The 11,621-nt window shown below is 47.0% G+C and overlaps 1 protein-coding gene and 1 pseudogene across 1 annotated transcript in view; both read right to left on the bottom strand.

Moving 5' to 3' along the window:
• Nucleotides 1-1,977, bottom strand: part of Srrm1 (serine and arginine repetitive matrix 1) — a 27,886-nt gene extending 25,909 nt beyond the window's left edge. The window contains 1 exon segment of the mRNA XM_047553894.1: nt 1,875-1,977. Within this exon segment, the coding sequence (XP_047409850.1) occupies nt 1,875-1,895 (21 nt within the window). The 5' untranslated portion in view covers nt 1,896-1,977.
• Nucleotides 1,978-8,719: 6,742 nt separating this feature from the next.
• Nucleotides 8,720-9,310, bottom strand: LOC124962341 (high mobility group protein B1-like; annotated as a pseudogene).
• Between the last annotated feature and the right edge of the window lie 2,311 nt (nt 9,311-11,621).

Below are 11,621 nucleotides of genomic sequence, written 5' to 3' on the forward strand. Positions count from 1 at the left end.
AACTTTTTGGTGATACTCGGGCTCAAGAATTCTAGGCACTGTCACTAAAAATATAACCTCACTCCTCCAAATAAAAACATATTTAAAAGGAAATATTTAGAAGTGGTGGGGGGTAGGATAATGATATCTACACAGGTTTGTTGTGTATATCAGAAATTACACATCGAGTACCTGTGGCAGTTGCTCAGTAAATAGAAAATACCACTTTCACTTTAATGTCAATACTCAGATTATAGCCTGGTTGGCAGGGTACTAAATGCTCTAAAATATTTTAAGTCAGAGCTTAAATCAATCCAGTTAACTCCTACATTTAAGGAATTGTAGGTAGTATATAAGACTGCATTCTTCCCCAGTTTTTTACCAACAAAAAGAAAACATCATCTTAAATTTTACCGTATCAACCACCTTGCTTTTTTTTTTTTTAATTGGAACTCCTTTCCAATGGAAATACTTGACAAAAGTCATAAGAACAGGTTTTTACCTGTTTGAAAATATTACTCTTGCATCACAAGAAATGAGTAGTCACTACCAAATTCGTTACAAAATGGACAGTTCAGTCGTGTGAAAATTTGACAAGCTCCTTTGAAATTATGGTTCCTAAGTAACTACCTTGATTACATGACCTAAGAACAAATAACTGGCTAAGTGTCTTAAGTTCAATGCTTGGAATGGTATCGCAACTTCTAATGAAAAACTAGTTGGCATATTTCAAGCTAATTAAAGAATAATTTCGATGCCTGGTTTGCAGTGTCAAGAGAGATCTTTATTAATGCCCTGGCCTTCCTCTCTTCCAATTTTTCTTTTAAACACACACAAAATGCAAATTACATGCTCTAGAGAAAGAGTCAACCTGTATTACACAAAATGGAGATTTTAGCTTAGACCCAGTGGTCTTTACACATGGATAACTCTGCATTTAAAGAACACGCAAACCCCGCAGGGCTCACTGGCAGTCAACTTGAGTCCTCTAAGTGTCCCTTCACACCCATCTAGATCTCGATCTGGAGCTCATTTCCTACAGGAATGCAATATGACTCCAGCACGGGGGGCGAAAAACGGTGAGGTCTGGGCCGGCCGAGTGCCTTCCCGCCCGCGGAGCCCAGGTTCGGAGTCACCTCTTCTCCCGAAGAGTCCAACAAACTCGGGAGCGCGGGCGGGGGAGGCGGCGAAGGGCGGGAAGCCGAGGGGACTCACCCCGAAACCTGCCTCCATACGCGCCTACTTTTCGTTGCCCCCTCTGCCCTCACAGAGCCTCCGACTCAAACGTTCCGACTGCAAATTGTCTGCGCTCCCCTCCCTGAAGGGATATCAAATTGGGCGGGAGCTCCGGCGAACTCTGACCCGGAGCCTTCGCGAAGGCTTAGGACCTGGGGGGAGGAGGAGGGAGAGCCCGCTCCCTCCAGGGAGGCCGCTGAGCGCCCCCCGTCGTCCTCCTCCCGGAAGACGCTCTTCTGGGGCGCACCCCCAAACCGTACGCTCCGGGCTCTCCCGCCGCCAGTCACCTAGGGCTTCCCTCCGCCCTCCCTCTAGGGACTTCCTCCTCCGGGCTCCGCTAGGCCCCAGGACCCAGAGGCAGGCGCGGCGCTCGGCCCGCAGGCCCCGCCAGGCGGGCGGCGAGGTACGGCTCCGGCCCATTCCCGACGCCATTTTCCGGCCACCGCCGCCGCGTAGGGGGGACGATCCCGGAGGAGGAGACTGCGCAGGGGCGCACCGGTCTCCGCCGCAGCGCAGTGGGGAGCCTCCGCCGGCACCCGGAATCCTCAGGATCTCCAAGGCCTCCCTTCGTGGGCCGCCGTGTCCCGAGTTTAGACTTCCTCCAGGGTCTTGCGGAGAAGCCCCTTCACCTCAACCCATATCCCCGCGCTCCTACTTACGCGGAAGAATCCCGCGTCCATCTTGCTGCCTCGCTCGGAGATCGCTCCCTATCCCAGGGTGCACCGCGCCGCCGCGACGGAGGGCGGGACCGGCGGAGGGGAGCAGAACGCCGGGACGCAGCGCGTGCCGCTGCACCCGCCCCCGCCAGCCGACACGAGGCCGCGCCTGCTCAGTGCGCCGAGGGCCCGCCACGCGTGCGCACGCGCATCAGTTGGGGCGAGCTTCTACCTGGCCGAGGCTTTTTATTAGCCAATGAGGGAGGCGAGCTCGACGACCGCAGCCAATGGGAGAAAGAAAAAGAGTGGTCGGCCCGGCCTTGCGAATCCTTTTGTGGCGCGTGACCAGCCTTGTTCGCGCGATGGAACTTGACCCATCCTTCCACCCGTAGTTGGGGGTAGGGAGGCCTCCCGCTCACGGGGCTCCGTGGAGCGTTTGAAGAGAAAGGCTGTTACCTCAGAGTGACGCTGGTGGGGCGGCCCGTGCGCAAGCGAGAAGGCCGCGGCCTTCCCTGTCATTGTAAAAGTTATGCCGGTGCGGGTTTTACGACTTCCCCGGCTGTCGGGACTCGCCCCAAGTGGTCGCGATGCAGCACAAATGACATCCGCCTTCTGGCCCAGCCTTTGCTGGGCCGTGGAAGGAGCGGGAAGCGTCCGTTAGTGGAGTTTCGGTTTCACTGCCGGGTAGCCGGCGGACGGGCGGGCAGCCGGCGCGGCCCCGTCCCGCCCGCCCCGGTGGCCTCCGTGCCAACCCTGTGCTGACGGCGTCTGTGTCTCCGGCTCAGACTGCAAACGCTGGCGGCGCTGCCCGCTTGACGTGTCCCCCTGGACCCCCGGTGGACACCGCAGACCTGGCAGGCCCAGGCCACGCTCCCCGCCACCCGCCGCCAAAAACAAAGGCCGCGCTCCCGAGGTCTCGCCCGCCCCGCCCCATTGTTCAGGACGCTGGCCTGGCGCGGGTCTCGGCCCCTTCCTGCCTTTGCGGCCACTTCCACACCGCCAGGAACCCCGCTGCCTTGGAGGTCGGAGGCCCTGGCATCTGCCTGGCGTGCCTGCCCTGCCTGCCCCTGCTCTGCCCCCCTGGCCCTCACCACCTTCGGACTTAACTCTTGGGCGGGGGTCCTGGTGGTCGAGCCCGGGCCGCTGCACCGCGCAGCCACATCCTCAGCCCCTACTGTTTTTATTTTGAGACAGGGTCTTGCCAAGCTGCCCAGGCTGGCCTTGAATTCTGATCCTCCTGTCTCAGCCTCCCAATTTTTTGGAATTACAGGTGCCGCCCAGCAGTTGAGATTGTGTTATTGTCTGTTCCCCACACTGAAATGTAAGCTCCCTCGTCGGGGCCTTTTCGGTGTTTTCACTGATGTGTGCGCCCCCTACATACACACACCACCTAGAATAGTGTGGTAGAACAGTGGCACATGGCTCAGTGAAAAACTGAACGGAAGGTTTGGAAGTGGTCTCTATAGAACACGATCAGATGGAACTATGAAATCATAACGCTCCCTATCTCGCTGTTCTCTGGTTCTGATTAGCCATTCTGTTTTAACTCCCTTCACTGTTCCTGCCCCGCTAAGCCACATTCCAGGCCCTTTTTTGCTTTGAGACAGGGTCTCACTAAGTTGCTTAGCTCCTCACTGAATTGCTGAGGCTGGCTTAAAACTTGGCCCTTCCTGCCTCAGCCTCCTGAGTCATTGGGGTTACAGGCGTGCACCAACGTGCCCAGCTCCTTTTGACTTTGTCATCGATCCCTTTATCTTTTCCTGACAAAGGTGATGTGTCACTCCTCTCTTGGTTTCATTTCTCTTCATATTCCACTGTCTATCAGGCACAGGTCTGCCCAGACCTGTATTTTCAACTTCCTGCTGGCATACCCATTGGATGTCTTAAAGGCTTCTGAGGCTCAGCATGCAGCTGAACTCCTCTCCACCCACTTGCCTCAGCCTTTTTGCTGTTCTTAATGAACGAGGCCATCTTTTCTCTGTCATTTTCTCTCACCCTCCACAACCACTAAATCTTGCCCTTTTTTCTCTTTTTAAAACATAAATACATGTTTTTTAGCTGCAGATGGACACAACACCTTTTAGTTTTATGTGGTGCTGAGGATGGAACTCAAACCTATCAAGTAACTCATGGACTAAAACAATTCGGTAGCTGAGATGGAATTGTTGATGGATTAAAAACATGCATTTTGCTCTGGAGGATGTCTTTGAACATACTGGCGAGTATATTAGCTTTCTATTGCTGCATAACAAATCACTCCCCAAATTTTGCAATGTTTAAAACAAACTTGTCATCTCCTGCTTTTTTTGTGTATCAGGAGTCTGGAGTGGCTTAGGTGGGTGACTCTGGCATAGGGTCTTTCAAGGGGATGTAGTCAAGGTGACAGTCAGCTGGAACCAGATGTTTCCAAAAGGGCTCACCCACATGGCTATAGGCAAGAGCTTCAGTTCTTTGCCACATCGCCCGATCTTTAGTGGTGGTTAGTGTGTTTATGACGTGAGAGCCGGCTTCCCTCAGTGGGAGCAAATGATCCAAAAGAGAACCAGACAGAAGTCACAATAACTTTTATGAAGTCATATGCCATAGTTTTCAAAATATTGGTTACACAAGCTCCACCTATTCAGCCTTGGAGAGAACTATACGAGGACATGAATACTAGCAGGGGAGATCATTGGGTGGGGGCCACTTTCAGATTTAGAAGGGACTCTCCCCTCAGGATGTTTGCACATGCTCTGTCTCCTTGGTCTGAAAGCATTGTTCCCTCCCTCCCCTCTCCTGGCCCTCTCCACCTTGCCTTGTTATCCTTAACCCTTTAACTGGTCAACTTTAATTCTTCCTCTAGGCTTTAGTTTAGACATGACCTTTTCCTGGAAATATTTTCGTTTATTGGGACTCAATACCTAGTATCTGATTATCTTTTAGAGGGTTACTGAGCCTCATAAAAACCCTGGTCTGGAGCGGGGGGATGGAGCTCAGTAGTTTAGCAAGTGCAAGACTCTGGATTCAACCCCCTCAATCCACAGGGCCAAAACCAGAACAAAGCAAAATCCCTGAGTCCAGACCTCACAAAGCAGGATTCCATATTTCACCTGTGCTTGCATATGTATTCTAATTACACGTATGCTAATCTCTACTCTGTCTTAGACAAGGCAAACTCTTTGAAGAAAGACTGTGCCTTTCTCTCGTATCTATCCTCAGTACCCAAAACAGAGTTTGACAAATAATAGGTTCTAATGACCTGTGCAATGACAGGCATTTTGGCCAGATGTACAATAGTCAAGTGTTAAAAACAATGTTGTGCCAAAGGTCAATATTTCCATCATAGAACAGACCTCTGGGATATAAGAACATATTCTTTCATGCTTTCAAGAAAGTATGAAAATGTACCTACAGGTATAAGTATGTTACGGAACCAGGCCTGTTTTGCCATTCATGACGTTTTGCAAGCAAAAGTTTATGCAAAAAAATGTTTTAAATAATGATAAAAATAAAAGTATAAGAGAGTTTATGCATGAGGGTTTGAGGATATGGGAGCAAAGTGGCTTAAGGCATAAGGAGGGTGATTGGAAGTAATGAGTGGTCCCTGTGTGTAATCAATCTCCAAAGCTCTTCACAGGACAATTCAGAAAATGGTAGCACTAGTGTTAGCTGAGGGTAAAACTTTCAACCTTCTAATATCAAAGAGGTCCCTCATCAGACAGCTGTGCGGGCCCAAGTGAAGTGTCAGTGGTTTCAACAGAAATAGTGTTGAAGTTCCTGAAAAGTAACTTGGCAACCGTTATTATCATGACCTACACCCCAGAAGTGTTGTCCACAGCAAGCTCATGAGAGACTAATTATGTATTGCTGAGTTGGATGACCTTCAAAATTAGTGAGTTTTAAGGTCAATATAAGCAAGTGAAACGAGCATATAATAAGGTTTCCCCTCGTTTTCAATTATGACTACGACTTTATTCTTACAAGTTTTAATGTTTTGAGGGGTGCAGCTCAGTGGTAGGGTGCTTACCTAGCATGCATGAGGCCGGGGTTCCATCCCAGAACCACAAAAAAGAAACTTTGAATCATCAAATTGTTTTAAGTGTAGCTTTATCGAACAGGAATAATTGCTTCATAGCAATGAATGTTCCTGCAACCACTGAACTGCACATTTTGGGGTTTTGTGCTGGGAATTATAAGTGCTTTATCATTTTTTCAGAGTAAAAGATGCTTTCTACTTCCTGAATTCCTCATGCCCTCTTCATATTTATTCTAGTGATAATTATCTTTTAAAAAAAATTTTAAGTTGTAGATGGACACAATACCTTTATTTTTAAAAAATTTATATGTGGTGCTGAGGATCAATCCCAGTGTCTCACACATGCTAGGCAAGCTCTCTACCCCTGAGCTACAACCCCAGCCCCTTTTTCATTCTTTAAAGCAATCAAAATTCACAGAGGTTAACTACATTAAATGCCAGAAATCTCTAGAATAAAGGATGAAAACTGAATCAGACCTTTTTTTTTTTTTTGCAGTGCTAGGGATTGAACCCAGGGCCTTGCACTTATGAGGCAGGGACTCTACCAACTGAGCCATATCCCCAGCCCTGGATCTATCATTGATATACAAAGTTGTCACACTATTAGAAGATTTCTAATCATTCTGTATATGCAAATATCAAATAAAGACATGGAAGTAGCATGGAGTTTTTTGAATTTCACACTTTCCTAGTCTAACATGAGTCACTAGATGGCGGTCTACCCTCTTATGATAATGTGACTCTGGCAGGGCAGGACTTGTTACTGGAAATAAGTAAACTATTACAACAAGAGTATGTGGTTTGATTGGTTGTTTTTATATTGAACTCTTGAGGTAGATGCTCATCATTTTTTAGGGGGGTTACTGGAGATGAAACCCAGGGGCGCTTTCTTTACCACATCCCCAGACTTTCTAATTTTTTACTTGGAGACATGGTGTTCTTATGTAGTAAGGAACACAGGGGAAGTGTAAGACAGTCCTCAAAGTTTACAGTGTAGCCAGGAGGACAATAGTAACAGGCATGAGAGAAAAATGCAGCAATCTTTTTGTGCTTTTTATTCCATTGGAAGAACTCTACTGATCTTATATTCAGACGTTTTGTTTGCATAGTTTAACAAAAAGGGCTAGAAGATCAAGAGATCTATCTTCCTTCTGGATTAAGAGACACTATCTTTCCTTTCTGTTGGTTCTCATAATAACAGCAATTAACATTTTAGGGGGCATATTATGCAAAGCTTTATGTTAATATTTTAAACACACAAGTTGATTCAATCCCACAATAATAAACCGTAGACTGTTGTAAGCTGAATTTTGCCCTCTTCCTTCAGGCGTTGAAGTCCTGACCTGCAGTCGGTATCTCAGAATGTGACTGAGTTTGCTGACTGGGCATTTAAAGAGGTAATTAAGTTAAAACAAGGGCATTAGGTGGGCCCTAATCCAATAGTCTGGTGCCTCCAATATGTCAAGGTTAGAGCCAGGCGTGGTGGCGCACACCCATGATCCCAGCTACTAAGGAGGCTAAACCAGGAGGATTTCAAGTTAGAGCCCATTTTGGGTAATTTAGAGAGATTTTGTCTGAAAAGTGAAAAAATAAAAAAGGCTGGGATGTAGCTCAGTGTCAGAGTCCCTGCTGGTTCAATTCCCACCACCACAGAAACAAAATAAGAAGAGATTATGGCTTTTACTGTCAACCTCTGTGTCTAACCTAACATCCTTGTGACTTCCAGATGAAACTCTTGGAATGTATCATTAAACTTGACTCACTTCTAGCTTTCACCAACCCTAAGCTAAGGCATGGTGGCGGACATCTGTGATCCCAGGGACCAGGGAGGCTGAGACAGGAGGATCACAAATTCAAGACTGGCCTCAGCAATTTAAAAAGACCCTAAGCAACTTAGTGAGATTTTGTCCCAAAATAAAAAAAATAAAAGGGGCCGGGGATGTAGCTCAATGGTTAAGCACCCCTGGGTTCAGTCCCTGATACCAAAAAACAGAAACAAAAACAAAAAACCCCAAAACCCCCCATCAGAGTTGGGGCATTGCACGCCTGTAATCCCAGCTACTTGGGAGGTTGAGACAGACTGATTGTCTCAGCAACTTAGTGAGACCCTGCCTCAAAAAATAACAAGGACTGAGGATGTAGCTCAGTGCTGTAGGCCCACTAGATTCAATCCCCAGTATTGAGAACAAAATGACAACATCTAAATCCTATAGAGGGGGCTGGGGAGATAGCTCAGCCGGTAAAGTGCTCTCCTTGCAAGCATAAGGCTGTGGGTTCGATTCCCAGCACAATAAATAAATAAATCCTATAGAGGGGACTTCCCTGCCTTGCTGCCCCAACTGTGTATTCTATAAACACATTTTTCATGACTTTTTTTAATAAAAAATTGTGTTTACTTAGAAGCATTCAGAATGTCAGCAAAACAACTGCAACCTTTTTTTTTTTTTTTGCAATTAGAGTGGTATTCAGTTAACAGAACAATTATTTCTTATAAGCTGCATCAGAGACAACTGAAGATGAAAAACTACCGTCCCCATATATAACTAATTTGTGCTGTGCACCAACAAGAACCTGCTTTAAATTTCCATGCCAATTTACAACCCCCATACTGTACCAGGCAAGGTTAGTGGCTATTGAAAATACCACCAGGACAGGACTATCTAAAGACACATTCGGTAGTGTGTTAACTATACCAAAAAAGACACTGTACAGTTTAAAAACAAATCTTACACAGCCTTACATTTCAATTTTTTTCTTTAAAAGGAGTGAGTTGTGTACAGGGGGGTTGAATGCTTTATAGACAAGAAAAAAAAAACTGTGTGCTAGAACCAACTTATTCATCTTCATCATCATTTTCATTTTCATCTCCTTCTTCTTCCTCTTCCTCATCTTCCTTCTTTTTCTTGCTTTTTTTCAGCCTTGACAACTCCCTTTTTTGCTGCATCAGGTTTTCCTTTAGCTCGGTAGGCAGCAATATCCCTTTCGTATTTTTCCTTCTTTTCCTAAGGCTGCTTATCATCTGCAGCAGTGATTCCACATCTCTCTCAGTTTCTTTGCAACATCACCAATGGATAGGCCAGGATGTTCTTTGATTTTTGGGCGATATTCAGAACAGAACAAGAAGAAGGCCAACGGAGGCCTCTTGGGTGCATTGGGATCCTTGAACTTCTTTTTTGTCTCCCCTTTAGGAGGGATATAGGTTTTCATTTCTCTTTCATAACGGGCCCTGTTCGCCTTTGCCATGTCTTCAAATCCTCCTTTCTCTTTAGCAGACATGGTCTTCCGCCTCTGAGCACTTCTTAGAAGACTCTGAAAAGTTGACTGAAGCATCTGGGTGCTCCTTGTGCTCCTCCCGGCAAGTTTGCACAAAGAATGCATATGATGACATTTTGCCTCTTGGCTTCTTAGGATCTCCTTTGCCCATATTTAGTTGTTTTTCCTCAGCGAGGCACAGAGTCGCCAGTGCCCGTCCAGCTCTCACTTGCCCCGGCGCTGTCTCTGTGGAGCCCAATGTGCTGCAATGGCTGTGACAGCAGGAGCCAGACGCAGCCTCCTCACTCTCTCCGCTCTGTCCATGACTGTCTTCTGTTCTGTGACTATAAAGGTTCAGGAAACCTCTTCCACCGTGGAACATGTCATTCAGGATGTTGAATCTGTGTCCCTGGGTTATGGTCACTTATATTTGGCTCAGAATAAACTATTGTGTTACTTCCTTTAAACAGAATTATTGTTTTGCATGGAAAAAGCCTCAGAATTGATACTGGTCAAACGACAGTTATGTTGTGTGCATGTACGAATATGTAACAACTCCCATCGAGATGCACGACTATAAGGCACCAATAAAAGATATGGAAAAAGAAGTCAGAAGAAACCAACGCTGCCACACCTTGGTGTTGTGAGCATGCTGTGACATTAATGGAGACCAAACGTGTGTGCCTCTTTCCACGAGGCCAGGGTTTACTGAACAACAGTAAATTCATGGCCACGCTACTTTCATCAGCAGCGGTTCATTGAATACTTGGCGGGTCACCTGCTAAGTCATAAGCCAGGCAATCACAGGTTCTTTATTCCAATCTTAATTTCTAATACCTACAACACTTCAGTCACAAACCACATGTCACACAGTTTTACACAAATGGTTTCAGGCAGCTGAACTGAAAGCAAAGGCAGAGAGCAGAGAGCTGCCAAGAGTCACTGTAGCCGGTCGGAAAAGATTAGGAACCAGCCAAAGAACTCGTTCAAGGCCCAGAGCTGCCAAAGCACAGGAACGTGTTCTAGGTCAAGGTCGGGAGAGACGGCAATTTCACAGGTCAGTTTATCCGCCAGCTTGGAGCGGGACTCGCGTGGTTACGGTAGGCAGGAGGGACAGCACTCTCTTAAAGCCAGATGACAGATTCAGAGGTTCTTCACTGTGGCATTTTCTTGGGCAAGACTCATGACCAGTGACCAGATGACAGGGTCCAGGTGTCGCTGTGTCCAGTCTTAGGGCGCTCCTCTTTAAGGGCCTCGAGGGAGGGCGTGGTGTCGTTCACTGGTCTGGTGTGTGTGAAACCTGCATAGGCCTCGTTGTTCTGAGTCTGAGAGGCCTGCGTATCCCCGGGCTTCTGATTAGTTTGATACGTTCGCAGGTGGGCTTTCTTTTTGGAATGGTTCATTTCTCAGTGTGTGTCTCACGGTTGTGCCAGGCAGATGGTGGTTGGTTACCTTCCGCCTCAGCGCTGACACTCACCTTGGAGTAACTCATGGCAAACTACCGCTTTACAAAATGGAGTAACCAAGGTTCAGGCACAGCCTGGACACTGCTGTTCTGCACATCAGAGAGCAACCCAGAGCAGGGTTCAGCCTGCTCTTCACACTTGGTCTTGGATTTCTAGCCTCCAGAATTGTGAGAAAATAAGTTTCTGCTGTTAAAGCCACATAGTCTGTGGCGATTGGTTTTGGCAGTCCTAGTAATACATAGGTATTATCCCCATTTTACAGATGAATAAAGTGAGGATCGCAAAGAAAGAGTTGCCTACAACTCACACAGCTGGCACACAATAGAACTCACTTTCTAGGTCTGGTCCACCTGCTTAGAGTTCAGACCACAACATCACTCATGGCTGGGTGCTCATGTGGGTGTCAAGCCAAGGGCCGGAGGAGGAAACAGACAGATCTTATCCTTCTGGCGAATGAGCAAATGCACCCTCCTTAACCTGGCCAGCCTCCCAGTCCACGCCCAAACCCAGGGGAGGGGAAGGGAAAGTCAGAGAGCTTGGCTGAATTTTCTTCACCTTTAGGCCCGTGATGATTCTGGTAGTGGTCATAAGTGGTCACTGATTCAAATAATCTTTAACTTTATTTAAAAATGGGCAACAGCATATGTTCCTCTGAGTGATTTTTCTTCCCCCAACCCGAGGGTTGAGGGTTGAGGATCTAACCCAGAGCCTTACACATACTAGGCAAGGGTTCTGCCACTGAGCAGAATACCCAATCCCTCTTTTCTCTTTATCTCTTACACCCAAATCCCCTGATTGGGCAGGATACGGATCACACTGTTTTATAAATGCAGGGCTATCGAGGACCAGACACAGGGAACCATCAGTAAATATAAATTTGAATCACAAGACTTCTCTGTTGGCCTGCTAGAACTACTGGGAATTAACTTGTGGAAAACTGAGGGCAAACAAAACAAAACAAAAACAAAAACAAAACAATACAAAACAAAACAATTGAAAGAAAGCCAGGCATGCTAG

Source organism: Sciurus carolinensis, chromosome 1, assembly GCF_902686445.1.
Source record: "Sciurus carolinensis chromosome 1, mSciCar1.2, whole genome shotgun sequence".
Lineage (NCBI taxonomy): Eukaryota > Metazoa > Chordata > Mammalia > Rodentia > Sciuridae > Sciurus > Sciurus carolinensis.